This window comes from Natrix helvetica (assembly GCF_964273705.1).
Source record: "Natrix helvetica genome assembly, chromosome: 2".
Lineage (NCBI taxonomy): Eukaryota > Metazoa > Chordata > Lepidosauria > Squamata > Natricidae > Natrix > Natrix helvetica.
The window spans coordinates 75,485,639-75,512,291 of record NC_138552.1 but is presented as its reverse complement, the minus strand read 5'-3'; the positions used below and the strand labels follow the sequence as shown (position 1 = coordinate 75,512,291).

Sequence of the window (26,653 nt, the reverse complement as noted above, 5' to 3'; positions counted from 1 at the left end):
TTTGAGGCTGCAGGATTTTTGCCTTTTTTTTTTTTAACCAGAGAAATATAAAGTGCAAGGATGCAAAAACCTGTGATCTTTCAAATATTGTTCCATTGCAATTGGCAGCTTGGTAGATTAGTCACAGGCATTAGGTTAGGAGACAGTGAGTTCTATCCCCGCCTTTAGCACAAAGGCAAATACACGTAGTCTTCAACTTACGACCACAATTGAGTCCAAAATTTATGTTGCTAAGGGAGACATTTGTTAAATGAGTTTTGCCACATTTTGCGATTTTTTTCCCTGCCATGTTTGTTAAGTGAATCGATGCCGTTATTAAATTAGTAACATGGTTGTTAACTTTACTTTTATTTAGATTTTTATACCGCCCCCTCTCCCCAAAAGGACTTGGGGCGGTGTACAGTCAAATTAAAACACATCAATAAATAGAAAATACAAACACAAAGAGGAGGCAATAAGAAATTGTACATATCTGAAGTAAAGTAGTTAAAAGCAATATTTAAATACCCTAAAAATACCCAATTAAAATATCTGCCAGGAGGTAGAATAAAACTATAAATGGGCCAGGCCGGCTAAACGGAACAGGTGAGTCTTCAGTTTTTGTCGAAAGGAGCGGAAGTCGGTGGTGGTTCTGATATCGGGGGGGAGGTCATTCCAGAGGGTTGGGCCCATCACAGAGAAGGCTCTACTCCTAGGCGCCGCATTAAGTGATTCTGGCTTCCCCGTGGACTTTTGCTTGTCCAAAGGTGATCACATGATACTGGGACACTGCAACCGTCATAAATGTGAGTCGGTTGGCAAGCATCCAAATGTAAATCGTGTGACCGTGGGGATGCTGCAATGGTCATAAGTGTGAAAAATGGTCATAAAGTCACTTTTTTCAGTGCTGTTGCAACTTTGAATGGTCACTAAATGAACTGTCGTAAGTCGAAGACTACCTTTAGATGACTTTGGGCCAGTCCCTTTCCTTTGGGCTTTGGCAGTGAGGAGCCTTTTCCTGGAAATGTTTCCATGAAAATTCCCTACAATTCCCAGGAGTCAAGACCAACTTTTAGGAACCCAAGAAACCCAAAAAAACATTTGGGCAGTAAAGATTCCACAACTCTGAATTATGGAACTTATTTTGCAGTTGTGAACAAAATGGATATCTTTTAATATTTAACTAACCTTTAACTTCATTTAGGCAACAAAAACGGAATGCACAGGTACAGTATAGGTGGTACCTTCCTCAACAGTAGTAACTGTGAAAGGGATCTTGGAGTCCTAGTAGACAACCATTTAAATATGAGCCAGCAGTGTGCAGCAGCTGCCGAAAAAGCCAACACAGTTCTAGGCTGCATCAACAGAGGGATAGAATCAAGATCACGTGAAGTGTTAATACCACTTTATAATGCCTTGGTAAGGCCACACTTGGAATACTGCATTCAGTTCTGGTCGCCACGATGTAAAAAAGATGTGGAGACTCTAGAAAGAGTGCAGAGAAGAGCAACAAAGATGATTAGGGGACTGGAGACTAAAACATATGAAGAACGGTTGCAGGAACTGGGTATGTTTAGCTTAAGAGAAAGAAGGACTAGGGAAGACATGATAGCAGTGTTCCAATATCTCAGGGGTTGACACAAAGAAGAGGGAGTCAAACTATTCTCCAAGGCACCTGAGGGCAGAACAAGAAGCAATGGGTGGAAACTAATCAAGGAGAGAAGCAACTTAGAACTGAGGAGAAATTTCCTGACAGTTAGAACAATTAATCAGTGGAACAGCTTGCCTCCAGAAGTTGTGAATGCCCCAACACTGGAAGTCTTTAAGAAGATGTTGGATAGCCATTTGTCTGAAACGGTATAGGGTTTCCTGCCTAGGCAGGGGGTTGGACTAGAAGACCTCCAAGGTCCCTTCCAACTCTACTATTGTATTGTATTGTATTGTATTCATTAAAATAAATGCATTCAAAATAGTAGTTATCCAAACAAATGCAACCAAGGATGGCCATATCAGAAATGTGGAATTTAACATGTTTGTTCTGAAAGTTGATTTCAACAGCTCTATGTTTTTGTGTATTTTAATCCCCTTGGTATAAAAATTTTGGAACCTAACCTGTATTGGCAGAAGTATTTTGTAGAGCATGGGTTATAAATTGTTACAAGTGAGCAGATGGCTAACATTCATATGTAATTCTAATTTAAAAAGATAGAAACTTATAATTGAAGTGTTGTACTTCAAACTGTTTTAACTTAAAACGATATATTCCATTACACAACAATCTGTTTTATCAGAATTCTCACATTCAAGTAAGATTGATAAATATTTTTAAATAACAACTCCTAAGCAGAAAGTATATTAACAGAAAGTTTGGAAATTTTGATAGATATATCCTATAAAAGGTGATTAACAATTAATGAGGTATTGTTGAAGGTATTACATATGTGCCATTATGTTTATCATATTCTTCAAGAACAATATTCTTCATTTTTTATAACTAGTTTCTTGAGGGACACCCATGCCAATTTTTTTGAGGCAAGTGTTTTTATAGACTTTCAGGCTCATAGACTTATTGTGGTATAAGGTTTATTGGATCAAGTAGGCTATGATTACATATCATATATGATCCTCAGGTTTGTTTCAGAGACTCAGTTCAGAGTGACTTTATTCTGTGGTGTCCAATTTGCGGTTAGGTTGGGCACTCCATAATAAATAGAAGCTTTTCCAGGAGTTCAGTTTCAAGAGCCCTTGTGGTATATTTATTTCAGATGTTATGTCTGTAGTCGTTCCTAGTTATCGTCTCAATCTTAAACCTGCTTTGTTTTGCCTGAGGTCCTAGACCTAGAGCAGTGATGGATAACCTTTTTCGGATCGCGTGCCAAAAATGGGGGGAGCACAGGCAGGTTATGTCTGCTCATACCCATAATGCTATGCATGTGACAACCCCCCCCCCCCGCTTTTGGTGTCCGATGGACCCATTTTTTGCCCTCCAGAGGCTTTCTAGGAGACTGGGGAGGGCGAAAAAAGTCTATCCCTCCCCCGGAAGCGCTCTGGAGCCTTCAGGGAAGCCCCCGGAGTGCGAAAAATGGCCCTATAGGCAAACTGGAAGTCACTGTTCCCGAACTTCCAGGTTGCCTGTAGGGTCATTTTTCACCCCCTGGAGCCTTCAGGAGCTTGTGAAGGGAAGCCTCCGGAGGGCGAAAATCGGCCAAAAAAGAAGGCTGAAGTCTGCTGGCCAGTGCGCACGTGCGCGCTGCAGCTGACAGGGCAACGCCTTGTGTGCCCTAACAAATGGCTCCGCGTGCCATAGGTTTGCCATCATGGACCTAGAGTCTTTGGATTAATCCAGCAAAGTCACAGTGCCAGATTAAGCCAAAGTTGACTGCAACAGAGAATTTTGGATAAGTTATGTTAAAACCTTTTGTTTTCTTTGTCATTTGGTTCTATACTTTTTTCTGTCTTGTTTCAGACAGCAGATCAATCAACCTTGGGTAAAGTGCTAGAGATTCAGCCCGAAAAGCGAGAAGCCATTATGGATGAGATGAAACAGATCCTTACCCCAATGGCTCAAAAGTAAGAAGAAATGTCAGTCTGCTTGGATGCTTGACTTGAAATTCTGTTTTAAGGGATTTTCCTTAAATCCATTTTGAGATCTGTACTAATAACAGCAGGATGTTTTCATTATGGTGTAGAGATCTAATGATAACCTGTTAACTTTACGGGATTGTCTCCTATCCCAAATTCTTACACCTACTCTGTCTTTCTCCCCCATCCCCACCCCCACAATAAATGGATAGACAATTTTTGTTTCCAGCTTGGTTAGATCCCGCTGAAGCTTTGTCCTCTGAAACTACTGTCTTGATCCAGCCGCAAATGAAAATATGTGGCAAATGGCATTCTTTGTGTTATTGCAAATATTTCACAACAGGTAAATACAGAGTTCTTTTTTTTAATTGTCTTCCTTTCCTCCTTACAGAGAAGCTGTAATAAAGCATTCATTGGTACATAAAGTTTTTTTGGACTTCTTTACTTACGCTGTCCCTAAGCAGAGATCTGTAAGTATTTATTTATTCATTAAACTATGTTTACTTCATTACATTCATTACTTACGTTTTTAATCTGTTTTTATGTTAAATAGAGTTAAATGTCATACCAGATACTTAGTGCTGGCTTGTTTCTGTTTGAGCTTTCCAATAATAGCAGCAACGATGAAATAATCCAGTCCAGCCAAGGATATTCTGGTTTGGCTATGCAGTTTTTTGCTTGCTGAGTCAGATCTGGCAGCCTCACTGCCCCTCAGTGTTCCTTTGAACTTTTTTTCAGTGGGAAGTATATCTTGTTCTTCTTTCTGGCACAGCTAGTCACTTATAATTGAAATGTAAGCCAATCACCTTACACTAAACTGCATGAAGGGTTTTCTTTCCTTGTCATATTTGCAAATAAATGAAATTCTTCATTCATGCATGTGTTTGTTAATATAACAGTTGTTATGTGCTAAAATGTGGTGCAGATCTAGAAGCCTGAAATAATTTTTTAAGTTAAGAGTTAACAGATTCCACACCAAATTAAACTTTTCTTTTAGAAAGCAGACATTGATTCCAAGTTAGGAACAGGATTATTATTTAAGGGGTACAGAGGAAACAATACAGATTGCCTAATATGTAAACCAATTGCCAGTGTTGTTGTGAGAAAAAGCATTGAAGATGAAGTAAGTTTTATTTACTGGAGACAATGGTGAGTTCTTAAAACTGTTCCCTAAAACTGTGTTCTCTGTCTCTAGGAAATGATTGAAGCAATTAGAGAAGCTGTCATTTACCTGGCACACACCCACGATGGGGCCAGAGTAGCCATGCATTGCTTGTGGCATGGGACTCCCAAGGTATTGTGTGTGAAGGAGCTTGTTTGTGTCGAAAGTCTTGCACTATGGATTGGTGTGTACTGGTTGTCTCAGATGCAGCAATCAAAAACACAGTGTATTTTGACAACTGTTTTAAATAGAGAAACATCCATGCATTTTATTGGGATTAGTTTTTGAGAAGCACCAATAAGGATAAGTTGAGTGGTTAGTTTAGGGGTTGGATACATTCTACGACCAACTTCAACTTATCCAAAAATATATGATTATATATTTTGTTTAATGCAGGGTTTCCCAACTTTGACGACTTTTAAGATTGGTAGATTTCAACTCCCAGAATTCCCTGGCCAGCCATGGCTAGCTGGGAAATTCTGGGAGTTGAAGTCTAGATGTCTTAGGCTTGTTAAGGTTAGGAAACCCTGGTTTAATGAAAGTAAGTTTGTTTTAATATTTCTTTAATATGAAAACATAAAGAAAACCATTAAACATATTAATAAAAAGTAGGAAAAAAAAAAGCAGAAATTAAGAAAGAAAAAAAATGCGCTAATTGAACAGTTACGGACAGTTTGAAGGAAAGAGTAATTTACTTCCTTACAGTCTTCACCTAAACTTGCATAACTGATATACAGACGGACACAGAGAATAGTATGTGGAGCATTATATGTATTTCACTTCATATAGTGATTTGAGGGTTGAAAGAAGCAGAGATTAGCTGGCGTATTTCACAGTGCAAAGATGGTTTCCAACCTCTCTTGTGGATGTCTTTCTATCCCTAATCCAGATGTGGATCCCTAAATATTGCATTTGATTTATTATGAGAATACTTTTTTTAAAAGTCAGCAGCCTGATTTCATAGCATGTTATATTACATGTATTTTAAAGCGTGAAGCTTCTCCCTGTTCTTTCACACTATTTAGGACAGAAAAGTGATTATGAAAACAATGAAGACTTATGTTGAAAAAATAGCTACAGTGAGTATTTTTAATGTGTCCTATTGTAATCACATACAAGGCAATCCTAATACATGCTTACTTAGAAGTTAACCATATTTTACTTAGTAGCGTTTCCTTCATTGTAAGTTTAGGGTTACAACCTCACGATCTCATTTCTGGAATACTGCTTTATCCCAATATGCATTCAGAAGAAATTAATAGTGGCAATTATGTTTGTAATTGAGTTACATATATGTAAATATCATTAATACACATGTTTAAAGAAGAATTTTAAGGAATGTTGATCAACTTGAAGGAAATTCCGTGGCAAGAAATCTATAGAATTTGTTCAGTTATGATACATATTAATATTTTTTTAAAAAAAATAGAATCCAGATAGATAATAATTGTTAGCAAATTTACTGAGGAATAAGTCTCACAGAGTTCACTGCCTAATTTTAAATAAGTGGGCATTGGAATTTAGCTTTATATAAGACATTTGAGAAGTTTGATATTTTGATGGGTTGGATTATTGTTTTTGGATTTGAAGAATCTTGTTTAAATATTTTACCCCCAAAAAGTGTTAAAATCAGAAATAAGGTGAATAATCACTTTGGATAATTAGGAGCTGGTGTTCAAGAATTGTTTTGGCTTATACTTGTAATTTTTCTCCTCCTATTTCAGGGTGAATTTTCACATTTGGTTTTGCTGGCAGCATTTGACTGCATTGATGATACCAAACTTGTGAAACAATTGATTATATCTGTAAGTAAATACGATTTCCAATCCACATTTTTAATTATTCACCTAGCAGAATAATATAAGTAATGTAGAAAATTCCACTGGTTTTATACAAAGATTATACATTGTAGGAAGTCCTCAACTTGCAACCACAATTGAATCCAAAATTTCTGTTGTTAGTGAGACATTTGCTGAGTGAGTTTTGGCCCATTTTACTACCTCTCTTGCCACAGTTGTTAAGTGAATCACTATGGATGGTAAGTTAGTCACCCTGTTGTTGAGTGAATCCGGTTTCCCCACTGACTCTGCTTGTCAGAATGTTGCAGAAGGTGATCATGTGACCCCGGGACACTGCAGCCGTCATAAATATGAACCAGTTTCCAAGCATCTGAATTTTGATCACATGATCATGGGGATTTTGGAAAGGTCATAACTGAAAAAATAGTCCTCAGTCACGTTTTTCAGTGCTGTTGTAACTTTGAATGGTCTCTAAATGAACTGTTGTAAGTCCAGGACTACCTGCATCCATTTTGTTGTTTAAAATGAAAAATGAATTATCCAAATTATTGTTGGGGCGGTTGGCTTCTTGGCCAGTTTGGGGAAGGAGTACTTTTTTTTTTTTTTAATCCATTGCTCTTTCTTTTGTAGTAGAAATTTTTAAACTGTATATCGGTGTACCAGTGAAGGATTATGCATTGGATGAAAACGTTGGGGTTGTATAAAATGCATATATATCTTGAGATAAAAAGAGACGACTGAAGGCAAACACAGAATATGAGGCCAATGCTTAGGATTTTCTCTCCATAGACCTGGCTGTCCAAGCTTGACAACTTTACGAATTGTGGACTTCAGCTCCTAGAATTCCCCAGGCAGCATGGCTGGCTAGGGAATTCTGGGAATTCAAATCCACAAGTCTTAAAATTGCCAAGATTAAACACCCCTGCCATAGACCATTTTCCATCTTCCTTCCCCCATATCCACATCCAGGACCAAGATAAAGCTAGCAACTTAAGTGATCAAATGACCAAATAGGAACGGTGCTGAAGGAAGGGAATCCTTAGCAGGTCTGCCATATTCCTCTTTTGCCTTCACGGAGCTTTCATGAAAGGATCCTTTCGTGTAGTGGACTTCTCTGTGCAGTGATAGAATGCAATGGATGAATCACTAGCAATTCGTTCTATTCCCCCGCCACCCCTGTGATGGTTTATTTATTACTGTCAGCCCAACAAGGTAGAGGAGACGCCGAAAGCCTTACCATTTAGGTCAGAGCTCCTTTGATTATAATAACTGTAGTAACAGAATCTTGCAAATCTGAATGTGCTTCTCCTTTTATGATCATATTGTCCGAGACGTTTACTCAAACTGATTTCTTGGCCCAGGCTCAAGCCCATCTTACCTGACTGCAGCTTTGGCTGCAATTCTTCCTCCTGTCCTTCAAGGCCATTCTTTATGCCCTCTATAATTAGCTGTTTGTCTCCCCCTGCAGCTAAAAATTTCTACCTTAGCACAGTAGTAATGTAAAAATCAAAAGGTTATCTTAGCAGATACACTGTTTGTAGGATAGCAGGAGAGAGAGAGACAGAGACAGAGAGAGCGCAAGCTCAGGTGTGTGACTAATAATTCATTTAAAAGGGCCATCTTAGTCAAAGTGGCAATTTTTGACGTTTTAGAAGTTTTTTTAGAACAGCTCAGAAACACCATGTTGTAGCTTTCTTTTTATAGCCCTGTTGCTATGCATGTCTTGAATATGTATGAGTTTGAAATGATGCTTAAATTCCTCTCTCTGTCTGTCTGTTGAACTCCACTTAGCGATTATCGTATTTGAGCTTTTTAGCCAAAAGTGATATAGACACTATTGACTTGAGTTCAGCTTCTGGTGACATAACTGCATTGTTTCCTTGGCTACAGTACAAGCATTGTCTCAGGATGATTGTTGATTTCTTAGTCTATACCCATGATGGCGAACCTGTGGCATGCAGAGCCCTCTCTGCGGGCATGCAAGCCATTGTCCCAGCTCAGCTCCACTGCCTCCTGCTGGCTAGCTGATTTTCGTGTCTCTGCCGCGCATGTGCTGGGGGCATGCGAGAGACGTGTGCATGCATGGGGGCAAGAGGATCGCACATGCATGTGGGGGGTGGGAGGCGTGCACAGGGTGTGTGGTGCGCCCCCCTCCTGTGACCCGATTTTGGTCCCAGGGGGCTGCAGGGAGGCCTACTAAGCCCAAAACAGGGTGGGGTGGGGGGTTGCGTGCTCATGTGCAAGGTATGGAGGTCACATGCATGTGCACAGGTGGGTGGAGCACAGTGGTTGTCGTGCACGCATTGCATTATGGGTGCGGGTGCACTGTCGCACCCGCATGCACTTTTGGAATGCGGCGACAAAAAGGTTAGCCATCACATGTCTATACCCTTGGCATTTATTGGTGGTCTCTCATCCAAATATTAACCAAATCTGGTCCTACTTTGTTTCTGACTTTAGCAAAGTAACCTAGATGCTTACCAGGCTAAAATTGAAACAGATGCTGCCTGATTTCAATGGTGAAACTGATGAGTTTGAATTTTCCACTGATGGAAAAAGCTGTGAGATGACAGGTTTTTGAGGCACCTATCTGTTCTCATGAAATTAAAGGAAAGCCGATTTAAAGATTAGACTGGGTAAACTGGAGAAAGAGAACCATGATTGAAGTCTTATAGTCATTACCTTCAGTTGACTAACATCAATGTCCTTTGTCTCAAACAGTTGTATAATAGAGTCCAAACATTTTAGCAACATGTTTGGCATTCCCCAAAGACTTTTAAGTGGATATTATCATTATATCCTAAAGCCTTAAACTTTAAACCTGAAACTTAAGCTCCTTTCATTTCAGTTTCCTGCTTTGGGATTTTGGTACTTTCTTCATTAATAAAGATGCATGTCTCAATTATGGCTCCACGGATTGGTGCTTGTGCTTATAATAGTAACTTCTGTTTGAAAAGCAGTCTCATATCTTATCTCATTTGGGTGGCAAAACTCTAAGCCACCTTCCTCCAAACTTTTTCAGATTTTTGTTTAATTCTGTCTTGTCCTGTATGTGGTGAGAGTTTGATTATCAAATCGCTCAGAATAGGAAGCCAGGTCTATTCTTTTAGTTGAAGAATTTATATATCCTCATATCTTCCCCATTTTTGATGGGATGGCAGTAAAAGCAAAAAAAGAATCTTCAGAGTTCTCATTTAGTGAAGGACACTTTCAAGAGACAAAAGGCTTATCAAGTGATGTATTTGAGTATATAGACCTCTGCTCATTCATGAATAAAGAATGAATGGAGTAAGCCTGCATACTCCTAAACTAAAAGATTATCATGAATGAAGAGGATGACTAAAATTTGTTGTGTTTGTAAAAGAGCAGTAGGCAAATATATTTAAGGGACTATGAACAATACTATATATATCTTTTTAAGAACCCCTCTTTTTCTCTAAATAATTTGTCTTCAAAACAGGAAGTCATCTTATAGTAATGGGGGTAAATGATGCTTTTTTTCTGCCTAACTTTTATTTTTCAGAATAGGTACAGCGTTTGGCATGCTCTAGTATATGAACATTGTGGGAAATTACTAAAAACGGGATTTAATGGACCATAGAGTTGTCACATTCATAGAAATAGTCTTAGCTTAGTCAACTTGTCTTAGTCAACTTATCATAGTCACTACCTTACGTTCTCTTAGAGAGCCAGTTTGGTCTAATGGTTAAGGCACAACGCTAGAAGCCAGGAGACTGTCAGTTCTAGCCCTGCCTCAGGCATGAAAACAGATGTATGACTTTGAGCCAGTCACTCACTCTTTCAGCCCACAACATCAGGCTTAGGTGACAAGCCAATTGATCAGTTCCTATCACAGCCAATGGATCAATACTTGGTTGACCCCCCAAAAAACCCAGTCTCTACACTTGCAGAAAAACCACTAGGAAGGAGACAAAAAAGACACCACCCACAATATATTTTCTTACCAGAACTATGAGGAAAAAGCTGTCATTTTGAATGAAAAGATTGCCTTACCTTCATGCTAAATGAAACTAAACTTGACTGTTAGACTTGACTGCCCTCTGTTTTCATGTCTCTCCTTTAATCATGTTATTGAAATGCTTTTAGTAATACTCTCTGCATAAGTTTGGAGTATCTGATTTAAACTTAAAATTACAGCCAGCTGGATTGATCAATATGGTTGCCCAAAGGGGATGAAAAAAATGAAGGAATTTATCAGTTGGTAATATTTTGAAATCATGTCATAGGGAAATGGTCTTTAAGTTTGATTTTGCACTTCTGATAAACTCATTTTCTTCTGATGAGCCAGGCTTGTGAACAGCGAAATAAAACAACATTATCCTTTGATATTTATCTACAAGCTTTATACTACTTATATCTGCAGGGTTGCTAAAGATGGCTTTTGAAATGGAAAAAAAGATGGTATGGTGATGGGGAGGGAATGCTTAGCAGTATAAGCAAAAGAAAATGCAAGGAATGGTGATGATGTTATTCCCATCTATACATATGGCTTGTCCTTGTTCATGATTTGGACCAAGGGCCATGCATTAGCATATTGTCTTATTTAGTCATAGGCAAGATTTAAAGAAGGATAAAAAAAACTGGCTTCCTTCAAAAAAACAAGAACAAGCTGAAATGGGTGGAAAAAACTGTTGCTAACAGAATTTTTTGTCTTTTCCCCAACACTTAGGAATTGAATAGTAATTTAGCCGCTGTTATAAACAACAAATATGGAAGGAAAGTCCTGCTATATTTATTGAGTCCACGGGATCCCACATATTTTTCCCCGGCAATCATCAAAATCCTGCAACAGGGCGATGAAAATTCTCACAGGTACTTGGGTACAATTTCTTGAGATGTCTGCATCTTCTCCTCTCTGGTTGTGTCTGAATGGGCGCTGCTTTTCACTCTTCCAAATCCCAGTGGATTGAACCATGGCTATACAATTGCCTACGAATGCTGTGCGGAGTAGAATTTGATCTATATTTTATTGTACATAAATTACCTTAAAAGCTGGCATAGCTTTTCAAAGTGTAGGATAACATTTTGGTGGGAAATAGTGGATTTCATATTGAGTAATTTTCAATGAATTTCAATCACATTTGCTTGTAGTGGATTTGTTAAAATAGTTTATTGCCATGTGAATCAAGTGACAAATAACAACAGCAGGTGTTTATTTCAACACTGGCAGAATAATGCATGTTATGCTTTACGTACAGCTGGTTATGATACAGACTAGATTCGTTTCTCGGTATTCATTTCAATACTCTTAGATTTTATCTGTTTTTATCTGGTTAAATGTATCTTGCCTTCATATATCACTTATTTTTTGGGAAAAATCTTCCAAGGGTACAGAATCTGACCTATTCAAGGTTAAGTGATACTATTGAATCCAGAGGAGATAATGCAAAATTTGTGGATGGATGTGAGCCTTTAGCAATGTGCCAGGGTTGGAGACCTTAGTGAAAGAATACTTACAGAAAAACAAATGAATTTTTCTCAAGATCCTTTCACTAATCTATATATATATATATATATAAATGGCTGTGTGTGTCTGTGTTGTTCCAGCATAACTCTGGAACGCTTCAAGCAATTTCAACCAAACTTGGTGCACAGATGACTTACCCTCTGGAAACAAATACTGTGGGAGTAAGACACCCCTCACACCCCTTGGGGCTTGTGTTCTGTTAAGAGCCTGTTTTGCCTTAAAACGGCTTCTACTGTACAGTGCTGTGGAGTCGCCATGGTAACAGCTTCACAGTCCTCCACAAGGGGGCTCCCTCTGGTAAGGGGGAAAATCCAACCTTAGAAATTGCTTCAACGTTCATGAAAGGAGGGTTGGGATTAATAAAAACCTGGGCAGCGCCGGGTTATCAGCTAGTAGGAGATAAAACCCAGAGATAGGCCTGCTCAGTTTCATTTAGTTTCCATGTTTAGATATTGTGAGCAATAGGGCCAGAGGTTTATTATACATTGTTGTGAGGACACCAAGCATATAGCAATGGGCTGATATCAATAGTGCAGGGTTGAAATGAGGAGTCCTTGGTGCTCTCTAAGCTTGGGTTGTTTTCTTGTGAACGTTTCAATACCAAACTATGTAACTTCATCAGTGCTAGTAGAGACTGAGGTTTGCTCTCATTTGATATTCCAGTGCAGCGATGGCGAACCTTTTTTGGCTCGCGTGCCATAAGTGGGGGGAGCGCAGGGGGATCGTGTGCAGGCGTGCCGCATCCATAATGCAATGCGCGACCCCCCCCAGTGCGCATGCGGGCACTACAGGCGTGAGTCCCCCATTTTTGCATGCTTTTTTCGCCCTCCCCAGGCTCCAGAGGCTTTATAGGAGCATGGGGAGGGCGAACACAGCCTCCCCCGTCCCCCCCGGAAGCCCTCCAAAGGCTTCAGGGACCATCAGGAGGCTTCCCTGAAGCCTCCGGAGCAGTCAAAACGACCCTCCGAGCAAACAGGAAATCTGTTCTCGAACTTCCGGTTTGCCCGTAGGGCCGGTTTTTTGCGCTCCAGAGGCTTCAGGGAAGCTCATGAAGCCTCCGGAGGGCCTCCTGGGGGTATGAGGGAGGCTCTTTTCTCCCTCCCCAGGCTCCTATAAAGCCTCTGGAGCCTGGGGAGGGCGAAAAATGGCTTTAAAAAAGGGTGAATTCAGCTGGCCAGCGCGCGCATGCATGCTGGCCAACTGACAGGGCAACGCCTCGCATGCCCTGACAAATGGCTCCATGTGCCACCTGTGGCACGCGTGCCATAGGTTCGCCATCACTGTTCTAGTGACTTGCCCTCTCAGTGTAGGTGGGAGGAGTTTTGGTTGTTCCTTGGCAATGAAATGTCTACAAGAAAAAAATAAGCTCAGAGAGCCTCAGGGCCCCGATATCAATAGTTTATCGAAGTGGCATATGGTTTCTGAAAAAGTGGCAAGAAAAAAGACCTGGAGGCATTTTGGTCAATTTAAAAAAAAAGTTTTATTAATGTCCTCCATTTCCTGGTATTTTATTGTTATTTGTTTATTCTTCATGTGTTCATGGGGGAGGTTCCTATTAATTACAATAAAAATTGTAAAAAGAATTCAATCAGGTTTCAGGCAATTGTTGCTAGATCCTCTTTGAGGCAGGATATTTTATTTGAAACATCCCTCAAAACTCTGCAAGGATGAACAAATGAATGTTTGGGCCATAGATCAAAATACTACAGGCAGAAGCGAACTGTCACCTTCATTCCTAACATAAATATACTCATTGCCAACAGACAGCTTTGATTGATATCACCCCACGGGTAATTAAATGGCACCTCAAAATACATCACGTGCTGATTGTGTAAAAATAGTGCCACTCTGCAGGCCACAGGCATGGCAGCCACGAGAGTCACGCCATCATCGCCTGTCTCTTTTGATGTTCTTTCCAGTGACATTAATTGCAGCAGCCACGCAAATCACTTTCTTGACCGATCTTGGTCTTTAAAAATTAAAAATAGTCAAGGAAATGGAGCCTGAACTGAGGATTGCAACCGTGTGGCTGTTAACGAGACTTGCCTCTGGCCTTAAGCTGAATTCTCCATTCCAGCATTTTCTCATGAAAATATGCTTCATAAACGCTTCGCTCCTTCATAAATGCTTTACCGGTTTCGATAGAAACAACGTTTTTGCAAAGATCCAGTGCAAAGGGTGCATGATCAGAGGTGATCTCTAGGGCAAGGGTCCCCAACCCCATGTCGGTGGACCAGCACCAGTCCGTGGCATGCCAGCAAACAGGCAGCATGCAAAACCATGCTCCCTCCGGTCCACAGAAAAACCTTACTCCATGGAACCAGTTTCTGGTGCCCAAAAGCTTGGGGACCGCTGCTGTAGGGGCTGTGATTCGGAACGTAAATCAGAACTTTTGTTCTGGGAAGAATATAAAAATAATGTAATGCAGAATTTGGATTTTTTAAAAAATTTGTGCATCAGGATTTTGTACAATTCTCACTTTTCTTTGTCAAGCAAACATTCTTATTCTGTCTGTCTTTATTCCACCAGTAAAAAGGATGCAGATGTTCGCCATGCTGAGCTCCTGGAAGCCATTTCCCCTCCCTTATTACAGCACCTTGATGCACATGCTGAAGAAATGGTGATGGACAAAGCTGCATTCATTGTAGTGACAGGCATCCTCAAGGCTGCTGTCGGCGATGTCCAGCCAGCGATGAAAGCCATCGCTGGTCTTGCTGCAAGAAAGATGATTCCGGGGGGAGAAGATGGACAGGTGAGCTAGACACAAAGCAAAGAGTAATAAGCACCCCCAAATTAGCAGATTTCTCTTTCACTGTTGTTCACTCATCTCTCTGAGGTAATAGTGATTGTGTAGGGTGAGTGTCCAACTTTGGCAATTTGAAGACTTGTATAGACTTCAATTCCCAACATGTATTTTGGAGAGGTGTGTGTGTGTGTGTGTCTATGTCTGCCTGCCTACCTGTCCACCCGTCCACCCACCCACCCACCCATCCACGCATCCATCCATCCATCCATCCATCCATCCATCCATCCATCCATCCATCCATCCATCTATCTATCTAGTGTTTTTTGTTTTGTCAAATTACCTGGCATGCCCAAATATGGGAGGGAGTATAGAACATATTCAAAAAAGTATTTGAGACTGAAGCTGATTGATTCCCCCCCCCCCCCAAAAAAAGAAGTACATTTCTAATCTGAGTGACCACCAAGTTTTCTGGTTGTTTAAAATTTAGACTGTTTTTGCTATTTCTCCATCAATTACTTAATTATATGAAGAGTAGGTGTATGGGACATGTCTTACATGCTATATGACTTGATCCTGCTTTGAAAAAGCTGCACATGTGAGGATAATGAAGAGTGAGGCCAGTGAGATCTTGACGTGTTTATACTTTCTTTTGAAGCTTCACATTGCTGAACATCCAGCCGGTCATTTGGTGCTTAAGTGGCTAATAGAACAAGATGAGAAGTTGATTCAGTCTGGCAGAGAAGGTATGTTGGCATATCTGTACATCGGGGGTAAAATTAATCAATAGACCTTTAATTGGTGGAGGGTTGGGCAAGATAGCGAGGTCCTGGTTTCCATTTTGTGTGCCTTAATTAAAATGACTTCTCTGAGTGATGTGGTTCCAAGGACACAGAGAATTGCTCATAGTAAGAATGGAAAAGCATTTCTAAAAAAGGAGGGCATGCTCTTACAAAGCAATTCAAGGGATAAGTTTCCTTTTCCTTGAATTCAACTGTGTGTATGTGTGAATAACATAGAAAATTAGATTGAAAGGGCATGTGCTCTGAATGCTACAAATCAACATTGTGTGTAATCTAATCAGTATCTCTTTAAAGTGACTGCAGATATGTTGATTAGTATTAATTAATAACTGGCCTGAGATGGTAAATGTATAAACCCTGCTTTGGATTTTCCCAAACAGGATGTTTTGCAAGAATTCTGATGGAACATGTGGGAATTGATCTTCTAAAGACCTGGGTGAATGTGAATCGTGGTGCAATTATTCTGTGCCGGTATGTTTCCAGATTTGTTTTAGGAAATGACATTATTTAATATTAATATTTTTAAATCATTGTTTTTTTAAGAAGTGTCTGTAACCATTCCTGCCAGTAAGTGCACTGCAGCTGGGTTAACTTGCTGAATCACCTTCAAAGTTTCATTACTTTGCTTTCGGCTTCATTGTTATTATTATTTTTAAAATACAAGGGAAGTAAGCTGAAGCTTTGCTACATTTTTTGTAAAATGCCCAACCGCTGTTGATTGTCTTGTCCCATTGGACTGTCTTTCTTTGAAGGTAATAATTTGGCTGTCCTGGAGTTTATGATGTCTAGAGGCTCTGCTATTAGAGACATACTATCTTCTTTCTTTATAATGTGGTAATTCGACTTATTCCAGCGGTTCTCAAATAGTGGGGCGCGCCCCCCTGGGGGGGCGCGAGGCTCCGTAAAGGGGGGCGCGAAGGCTCCCTTTCCATCTGGGTGCAACGGCGGCGGCGTGGGCGAGGCATAATATATCCCGGCTTGAAGTGGCAGTGCTGGGGACTGCTCAGAGACTCATCAGAGCCGCGGGCTGGATCTGTGCAAGAAGCCTGCTCGGGCGGGGGTGGGAGGGAGGGAAGCATGGCTGTCCCAGGCTTCCCTCCCTTCCCCCCCCCCAGCCCAAGCAGACTTTTTGCACAGCTCCAGCCCGCGGCTCTGATGAGTCTCTGAGCAGTCCCCAGCGCTGCCACTTCAAGCTGGGATATATTCTGCCATGCCCTCGGCGGCGTCTTTATGCAGGTAGCTCGCCTCCCCGCCAGCAGCTCCACCGCCAACATTCCGTCTGGAAGCGGAAGCGCAACAGCCGCTGTTGGGGAAGGGACAAAGGGGCGGCGGTCGCCCGATCTTGCCACCCCCACCCCTTCGCCCCTGGTAACGGCGACTGTTGTGCTGCTGCTTCCAGCTGGGATGCTGGAGGAGCTGCTGGCAGGGAGGGAGGGAAGAAAGGGAGGAGGGAGTAAGGATAGACAAGCAAGAGGGAAAGAGGAAAGAAGGCAAGCAGGCAGGAAGGAGGCAGAAGGAAGGAGGGAAGAATGGAACTGGAAGGGAGGCAGGGAAGGAGGGAGGGAGAAAGGAAGGATAGGAGGATAGGGAAAGAGGAAAGAAGGCAGGCAGGCAGGGGGAAAGAGGAAGGAGGGAACTGGAAGGGAGGCAGGAAGGAAGGGAAGGAGGAAGGGAGGGTGGAAGGAAGGATAGACAAGCAAGAGAGAAAGAGGAAAGAAGGCAAGCAGGCAGGAAGGAGGCAGAAGGAAGGAGGGAAGAATGGAACTGGAAGGGAGGCAGGGAAGGAGGGAGGGAGAAAGGAAGGATAGGAGGATAGGGAAAGAGGAAAGAAGGCAGGCAGGCAGGGGGAAAGAGGAAGGAGGGAACTGGAAGGGAGGCAGGAAGGAAGGGAAGGAGGAAGGGAGGGTGGAAGGAAGGATAGACAAGTAAGAGGGAAAGAGGAAAGAAAGCATGTGACTACGGTGGGAGTCGAGGAAAGACCGGTGTGCTATGTTATGCAGAGGTGTACTTATAACAATTTTATAGACAAATTAGACTATTTACAGTCGCGCGGGGGGGGGGGCGCGAAATGTTTTCTTCTTCCTAGGGGGGGCATGACAGAAAATAATTGAGAAGCACTGACTTATTCCAATGAGGCAACCTACAAAGATTGCTTGTTCAGTAATGTGAATAATGCAAATATTATTGGGTCTCTTATATATAGTACACATTGCAAGTGAGCTTGAAGTTTGTGCTCTTATACCAAGCCGTTTTCTTGCAATTATTGACATAACCTCAAGCAAACAAACTCAGAACACAACAGCTCTGTTTTGGAATAAATCAATATGATATTGAACAAACTATTTGCAGCATCTTCACTTATAGAACTATTTAAAATGTATTGATGGGGTATGAAACTAAAATATCTTTGAACTTGTATTTATTCATCATAACTCCCTGCTTTCGTCGATTAACTACTCTTCTCTATTTGAATCAACTGACAACATTCCCAAGTTAAGTTTTAACTTCTGTCTTGTAAGTTTTCTCAGGAATTAGTAATGATGAGATCACTATGGCAACATGCTCCACTAAATTAAAACTGATGGATCTGTTCAAACAGTCACTAGAAATAGATCAATTGAATCAACTGAATTGTATATACAATATCTCCTGATATCAAATTAGGTTCGTTAGTATTTTCCTGATGCCTTTTGACAAAGAATAAATGTCCCTTTGGGAGTAGAGGTGCATTCAGTGAAAGCAAACTGGGAACAGAAAATGATAGGTTGCAGGACAGCTGAACCTCAAAGCCTAAACATAAGAGGAATAGTTCTGTTTATCAGTTTAGCAGCTGAGGAAGTGCTAATCTTCCCTCTCCAGCCAACCTGATCAAGGTCACTGCAGGAGAGAAAATGAGAAAGGCTTATAATTATGTTCCAGGATTCCAATCAAGCCTACTGAAATAATGATCTGTATGAGGGAGGAAATAAAAGGTAAAGATACCCTCAAGCTTAATTCCTAGTGATCAGGAGTTTCTTCATTATATTACAGAAGTATTTGCCAGTGGTCACATTTTTTTACTAGCGGTTTTGTGGGCGTGACGTGGCTTGGTGGGCATGGTAGAGGAAGGATACTGCAAAATCCTCATTTCCTCCCCATCCCACTAACCTGCTTTCCAGCTCCGTTCTCTTGTGCAGGGCAACAGAAGAAGACCCAGCCGATCAGCTGGGACTCGGGAGACAGTGGATAGATGGGGGCGGAGCCAGCCAGAGATGGTATTTACTGGTTCTCCAAACTACTCAAAATTTCCTCTACCGGTTCGCCAGAACCGGTCAGAACTGGCTGAATGCCACCTTTGATTTGCCCCCTGTCTTCCTATGGATTTTTCTTCTGTTCTGCCCTTGAGTTCCCAGGAGGTGCCTTTTCCAAACACATTTCAAGGGAAATGTAGAGGTGCGCAAATCTTTAGTTCAAGATTGGCCTTTCCAACACGGTTAAGACCATTCCTGAAATGTTCTGAATTTGAGAAAATAATCCAGATTGCTTTGTCTTTTGCAATCCCCACACCAGTAATCCCTAATGAAAGGATACTTGTTTCCTTGCTTCTGTTAACAGAAATGTCGATCAAGATCACCAAAAAGCAAGAGATGATTTATTTTGTTGCACTAATCTGAATTTGAGTGGGTGGGGAGAACAGAGTTCTGAATGCATGGAGTTCTACCTGAGGGGACTTTAGGCTCACCCAAAGTGCCTGTCAGTCTGATGGTTCCCCTGCCCCCTAAAAATATATTCTCCTAGCCAAGCTCGATCAGCACTGCACACATATCTGTTAAAAATAATTGGTTTCTTTCTTCATGATCCCATTCTTTTAAAAAAAAAATTCTAGTGTTTTTGATACAGATCAGAAAAAAGTTGCGATTTATATGGATCAGTGCAAAAACCCGATTTAAATCAAGCTTCCATTTGATGTGGTTATCATTGTGAATATCCACTGTTCAGCCACTGCTTTTCTGAAATAGAACCGTGGGGATTTTTAATTGTACCTTAGAACAGAACCCATACATTTGACAGGAATGCTTAATTCCTTGTAAAAACATATGTGACCTCACACACAGCTGCTAAATAAAGATTTGTGGGGAATTGCTTCCCTGCATGTGGCAAAGTTTTCTATTTGAGGTGCAAAAGATGTTGAGGAATCTGGTTTAGCAGAGACATCCTGATTATTTCTGCTTGAACTCTAGAAATGGAGAATTGTTGCCTTTTAAAAGTTTTATCTCTCAAGGGTGGTTTTACAACTATTAATTTAGATGGTTGATACTACTAGTACTGACTTTTAGTTTTCTTCCATTATTTTAATAGAACTCAGTTGATCTGCGGCTACTATATTTGAAGTAGTTCTATTTTTGACATCTCATTGGAAAACTAATCCGAATTCATGGACGAGCTAGAGAGAGTTAAAACCAGGGGTGAAATCTCCCCGGTTTGGCCGAACCGGTAGGGACGATTGTTGTTGGTTCTGCGAACCGGTAGTAAAAAAAGCTTCTGAGGCTCAGCTGTGAGCCGCACACTCATCAGAAGCTTTCCCCCTGCTTTTTAAAGCATTTTTTCCTGCCTATTCGCCTGAACCAGCAAGAAAAAAAATGCTTTAAAAAGTGCAAAAGGGTTGGCCACGCCCACCCAGTCACATGACCCCCACCAAGCCACACCCACAGAACCGGTGGCAAAAAAAATTAGATTTCACCACTGGTTAAAACTGCTACGACCAGTTAGCACAACTGGCCATGTATTTAATTAGATGGATCCATAATTCAGGCAAAGATGCTTCAGATCAAACCTGAGCACCATTCGCTCCCTAAAGGAATCATATCCAACCTCCTGAATTTTCATGAGCAATTGTGTGACTGCAGGAAATTGTGTGACTCCTTTGGGAGATGTCCTACTGAATCTTTAGGCTTGGTCTGCTTCAGTATCACTGCAGATCTCTCTATCATCTGATATCTAATGTGGATTCAGAAGCAGATGCAGAGTATTCATATCTTGCTCTAGCGTCGTATGAAAATTTGAGACGGGAACGTGTCTAATCAGCTTAAATTTCTGCTCCAATGTTTTGGTAATCTTGGTGGCTGCTTACACCCATGCTTGTCCTTCCCTAAAATAGTAACAAGCCTATAAAGACAAAATATCCTAGAAGGCCAGTTACAGTCATCTGTATGCATATTACGTAATCTCTTCAAATATGTAATACTAGGTCAGTGCTTACTCTTAGATAAGAGAACTATTTTGGATCATACTGAAAAACAGATTTTTTTCAATCCCAGCTACTTTAATTATTTTCTTCTGTTTGTTTGGCAGAATCATACTTTTTTCTTTTTTTAAAAAACACAAGGTTGGATGTGACAGTTTAAATGGAAATTTATGATAAAAAATGCAGAAGGTTTTTGCAGGCCAGCATTGATATATATCTTCACCATTGATATAAAAAAAAATCTTGACAAACAAGCCTCTGGAAAAGTAATGAAAGTTTTTTTCCCCATCTTGCAGCCCATTATTAATCATGATGCCCTTGTGAATTTGCACACATACAACCCAAATCCAATTCCCCCTAGCCTCTTTTGAAATGTGTTAAAAGAAAGAAGAAGAAGGAGAAATTAGAACGAGTGCTTATATCTGAGCATGAGATGGAAGTAGCATTGGTTACTCACATTGTTGACTTATGATAACACTTAGATGTGGGTAGCACATATTTCTTTTCAATCTTTCAATGACCTTTGATATCTCTCACCATGGCATTTTTGACACTTGGGAAAACCATTGATTTTTAAAGGATACTGTTTAAAACATATCTGAAGTATTCTCTTTCTTCCTCTTACAGCCTTCTTCAGAGCTCTGATCAAGAAGTTGCAACACAAGTCAAAGAGGGACTACAGAGCATTATTCCAAAATTAAAAAGGACTAAAGACTGTACAGCAGCAGCAAAGGCATTGCTGGAGAAATTATTATCCTAATTTAATAATTATTCAGTTCCTCTATGACAGGGGTGTCAAACTCATGTCAGGGCATCGTCACGTGACGTATCAGGACTCCCCCCCCCCCTCCACTAAACCGGGTGTGGCCAACGAGTGATGCATCCGGCCCGCAGGCCGCAAGTTTGACAGCCCTGCTCTATGACAACCAGACACCTTTTTAAAAGAAATGGAAAGGGTTTTGGAAAGAGTTGGCTTAACTTTTTTAAAAAATACACATTTTAATTTGCCAATAAATTCTTATACCTTTTCCAATGTTTGCCTCTTGAATTTTGCTACTCAAATTACCTTTCTGTTTCTAACCTCCCACTGTTTATTTGGAGTCAGTGTAGTATCATGACTAAGGTATTAAGTGAAGAACAGCGAGACCAGATACTACCGGTAGTCCTCTCTCAGACCTGGGTGATTTGGAACCAGGCATCCCCTCTCAGCCTGTTCTGATCCCCCTCCGTCCGGTAATGAACGCCGACACAGGCTTAGCTGTTTGCCACACTTTATTTACAGTACTATAATCTTGCTGGCTGAAAGCCCAAACACGACTCACAGGCAAGACGTTGGCAGCAACCCAGACTCCAACAGATACAGACAAGAGCTTCTCCAGCTTGTTACGAACGGAAACACAAGGCAGATCAGACAAGGAGTTCTCCAGATTACTATGAACGGTTGTGTCCTGCAAAAAGCCTCCTCCCAAAGTCCTTTCTTATATACGCTCTTGGGAGGAGCCAAGCCACAACCACCCGGGCTTGATTATCTCTTAGGAGCTTGTCTCCGGAGCAGCTGTTGCCTTCGTTTCTCCGCCCTTCTTAATCTTGTGTCAGGGACAAACTCCCTTTGATCTTCCCCGTTGCTCCATGCCTCAGGCGCCTCCTGGTGGCCAACCAGCCTCTCTGGTCCCTGCTCTGGGTCTGAATCCTGCCCAGGGTCCTCCATCTCTTCCATAGCCGACTCATCGGGTCCGTCACTATCTGAGTCCCTCAGCAACTACAATGGATCCTGCTGGGCCACAACACAGCCTAACCTATTTCACTGAGGTTATTGGTCAGGGTAGGTGGAACAACATGTACAAAATGTACAACATGTACATCCCTGCGACCAATCCGCTCTCACAGAGAGGGCCTCCTCCGGGTACCTTCCGCTAAACAGTGCGGGCGGGCGGTGCCTAGGAGTAGGGCCTTATCTGTGATGGGCCCAACCCTCTGGAACGACCTCCCCCCGATATTAGAACCACCTCTGATCTCCGCTCCTTTCGCAAGAAACTCAAGACCCACCTGTTTCGAGTAGCTGGTCTGGCCTAATTATGATTATAATCGTAACTGTATTTAACATCTATTACTGACTTTCCTGGATGGCTTTTTAAATTTTATATTGGGGTTTTAAATGGGTTTTAAAATTGTTTTTTAATTATTTAAATTGGTTTTGGGGTTTTATATACAGACAGTATGTGTGTGTTGTTTCTGTTCTATGTCTTATGTTATTCTCTGTTGTTTTGATTATGAATGGTCTGTACACCGCCCCGAGTCCCTACGGGGAGAGGGGGCGGTCTATAAATTAAATAAACCAAACCAAACCAACCAACCAAAAGGCAGTATTGGCCTAATGGTTAAGGCACCAGGCTAGAAACCAGGAGACCATGAATTCTAGTCCCACCTTAGGCCTGAAAGCCAGCTGAATGAAGTAACACTCAGCCCAACCCACCTCACAGTGTTGGTTAGGGAAAATAGGGAGAGGGAAGAGTATTATGTATGTTGACTGCCTTGAGTTATTGATGAAAAAAAAAATTAAGGGGGAGAAATAAATACTTATATTTATATTTATTTATTTATTACATTTTATTGGCTGCTAATCTCACCACAGGGTAACTGGGCGGCTTACAATCATAAAAATCTGTCTATCTACATTAAAACAAATAAGGTAAAACCAATCACAAAAAACTTCTAGATCTAGAACCTAATTACACGGGCGGTGCAATCTGTTGCTCAACCACCTCCACTGTGCTGTTCCCCCCCATTGGGGTCCCAAGCCAGATGAATCTTAATAGATAAATACTACATCTACAATCTAGATCAGCGTCTAGCTCCCAATATTTTGAGCACCAGGGACTGGTTCCGTGGAGAGAGGTTTTTCCACAGATCAGAGGGGATGTGGTTTCATGTACTTCCTGCATCCCGTGGGTGGGACCACTTATTTGCCTGGCCTGGTTTCTGGCATGCCACAGACCAGTGCTGGTCCATGGACTGGGTTTTGGGGACCCCTGATCTAGATTCTTGTTTTCTGACTCCTTTGGTGTCTGATGCCATAGATGATTTGCTTTTTATCCTTCATTTAATGGGCTGTGTATCTTAATAGTAGAAGTGGGAAAAAGACAAGCAGAGAAGAAAACTCGCTCTTTTACTTCTATGAAAAGATGTAGCTCAGCTACTGCAGTGGGGAAAACTAGACCATAACCAAGGAATATAACACCTGCACCTATTTTTCAAAGTTAAAGTCAAACAACGGTGTAACTCACAAAGTAAACAACAGCAGCAAGTACATTAGTCTACCATCAGTCAGTGCTATCAGTGGCGCTGGTCCAGCCAAACTTGCTTGCTGCCTGAAGATAAGCATGCACAATAGCGGCAATGAAATGCACTGCGTTAGTTTAAGGAGAGCTCCTTGGCATAGGGTTTTCAATTGATCACCCACTGTTCTACAATGCTCTCTATTCTCAACTTCAGAAAAGCTGTGCTTCGCCATTGCTCTTCTTTTATAAAGCGTTGAGCGCAGCTGCAGACTCCTGCAAGCACCCTTCTTGTAAAGAGAATATTACCTAGACTGTGTTCTATATTTCAGATTCCAGGTGTATAAAGCCTGAAGTTTTTCAATAAATCCAATTTATTGAATTTAACCTATTGCCTATTTTAAAGAAATTACAAGTAGTCCTAGACTTACAACAGTTCATTTAGTTACAATGGCACTGAAAAAAGGGACATGACCAGAGGTGGGTTGCTCCCGGTTCGGCCCAGTTCAGCTGAACTGGTAGTGGAATTCAGGCCTGGGTCACAGAACCGGCAGCGACCCAGACCTGCCACGCTCCTGAACTGATTCCCTCGCCACCTCTGGGCCACCACCATTTTGGTTTTTAATGACTGCGCATGCACAGTTCACTGTAAATCATTCTGCGCATGCGCGAAGAACAATTTATATTGAACAGCGCAGGGGCGCGTAGTGTGCGGGTTGCAAACCGGTAGTAAAACCGGCAGCAACCTATCCCTGGACATGGCTATTTTTCACATTTATGACCCTGGCATTGCAGCATCTCCATGGTCACATGATTTGCATTCAGAAACTTCACAACTGACTCACATTTTAATAATAATAATAATAATAATAATAATAATAATAATAATAATAATAATAATAATAATAATAATTTAATTTGTTAGCCGCTCCCTCTCCACAGGGACTCGGGGCGGCGTACAATAAAAAACGTACATAAATACATATAAGCATACACATACACACATACACATACATATACATACACGGACACGGACACGGAGGAGGTAACAATTACATACATCACAATAATAAAATTAACCATTAAAAAATACCCCATAATAAAATCACAAATCCAAAAGGACCGTCAGGAGGAAAGGATAAACTACGGTTGAGCCAGGCCAGATAATTGAAAAAGGTGGGTCTTGAGCTTTACACGGAAGGAGCGGAGATCGGAAGTAATCCTGATGTCAAGGGGGAGGTCATTCCACAGGGCTGGGCCCATCACAGAGAAGGCCCTGCTCCTGGGTGTCGCCCCCCGACACTGTTTAGCGGACGGCACCCGGAGAAGTCCCTCTCTGTGTGAGCGGATTGGTCGCAGGGATGTATGGGGCATATTTTATGAATGGTTGCAGTGTCCCGGGGAGTCATGCAGTCACCCTTTTGCGACCTTCTGACAAGCAAAACCAATGGGGAAAGCAGATTCACGTAACCTTCGTATTACTGATTTACGAACTGCGGTGATTCACTTAACAAATGTGGCGAGAAAGGTCATACAATGGGGCAAAAGACACTTAGCCAATTTCTCACTTAGCAACATAAAATTTGGGCCCAATTGTGATTGTAAGTTGACCAGCTGTATATGGTTACCCATTTTTATCAAATATCTCCAGGCAGCCATCAAAGCCAGTACATAAAACAATGTAAAAGCCACAAAGCAACCCATAATTACAAATCAATACATGTCCTCATCAATCATCTCAGCACAAGACAAACCCACTACGGACTCCGCTAACATCAGAGGCCAGGTGCCCCAGGAGACTAAACTCTTCAGAAGGAGAGAGTTTCAAAGGGCAGGCCCCACACCGGAGGCGGCATATCTCCTAGGTGACCGCTAGATGGCCTTGTTTCACAGAAGGTTCTTGGCACAGGTCTGGTGGGACAACAGAAATAAGTAGTTCCTCCTATCATAGTCACTGGTGTTACTGAAGTTGCTGTTTTCTGATGGAATAAGATCACGCTTAGCGAAGGGATCCTCCAAACCAGTGTGATAACTTGAGATGCTTTTTTTGTGTGAAAGTAACCTAATTTAGGTTGTTATAATGACAACACAATGCATTTTCATGTACTGGTTCTATGAAAATCCCATTTTCATTGCTGACTTTAGATAAGCTTCAAGATTGCATGATTTTTGCCAAACTTCTCACAGGCTTGGGAGCACAACTCTGCATCCAATACGAGCTTTTGCTGGTTAGGATTTAATTACATCTTAATTAATTGCTCCTTAATTAGCAGCGGCTGAGATCTGTTGGAGCCCTGTTTAAATCTTGTTCTGCAAATTAACTAATGGAGGGCGCAACCGTCTTGGCTATCTCAAGAAAACCTCTTCTGTATAATGGAAGATCTTTTATATGATTACATTTATTGTATATGCTGTTCCCATACAAGTTCCATTTTGTTAGCTAAGTGGAATTCTATTCTGCCTCATTTTTTAAATAGTCCGGAATAAAGTCCAAAATAAAATATGACAAAGCAAAACCTGACTCTCTCATATATTAATTTCCAGAAATGCTTTTGGGTCTCCAAGCAGTACACTCAGAGAATAGAGAGCATTCTCTGC

At 41.3% G+C, this 26,653-nt stretch overlaps 1 protein-coding gene across 2 annotated transcripts in view; it reads left to right on the top strand.

Moving 5' to 3' along the window:
* The window catches only part of PUM3 (pumilio RNA binding family member 3), a 31,177-nt gene extending 9,374 nt beyond the window's left edge, over positions 1 to 21,803 (top strand). For both annotated transcript variants that reach the window (XM_081944222.1, XM_081944221.1), the window contains 10 exons: positions 3,446 to 3,549; positions 3,953 to 4,031; positions 4,757 to 4,855; positions 5,749 to 5,802; positions 6,448 to 6,528; positions 11,213 to 11,355; positions 14,540 to 14,762; positions 15,412 to 15,499; positions 15,937 to 16,027; positions 21,408 to 21,803. In XM_081944222.1, coding sequence (XP_081800348.1) covers positions 3,446 to 3,549; positions 3,953 to 4,031; positions 4,757 to 4,855; positions 5,749 to 5,802; positions 6,448 to 6,528; positions 11,213 to 11,355; positions 14,540 to 14,762; positions 15,412 to 15,499; positions 15,937 to 16,027; positions 21,408 to 21,540 — 1,095 coding nt within the window. In that variant the 3' untranslated portion in view covers positions 21,541 to 21,803. The remainder of the gene's footprint in view (positions 1 to 3,445; positions 3,550 to 3,952; positions 4,032 to 4,756; positions 4,856 to 5,748; positions 5,803 to 6,447; positions 6,529 to 11,212; positions 11,356 to 14,539; positions 14,763 to 15,411; positions 15,500 to 15,936; positions 16,028 to 21,407) is intronic.
* Positions 21,804 to 26,653: the final 4,850 nt, after the last annotated feature.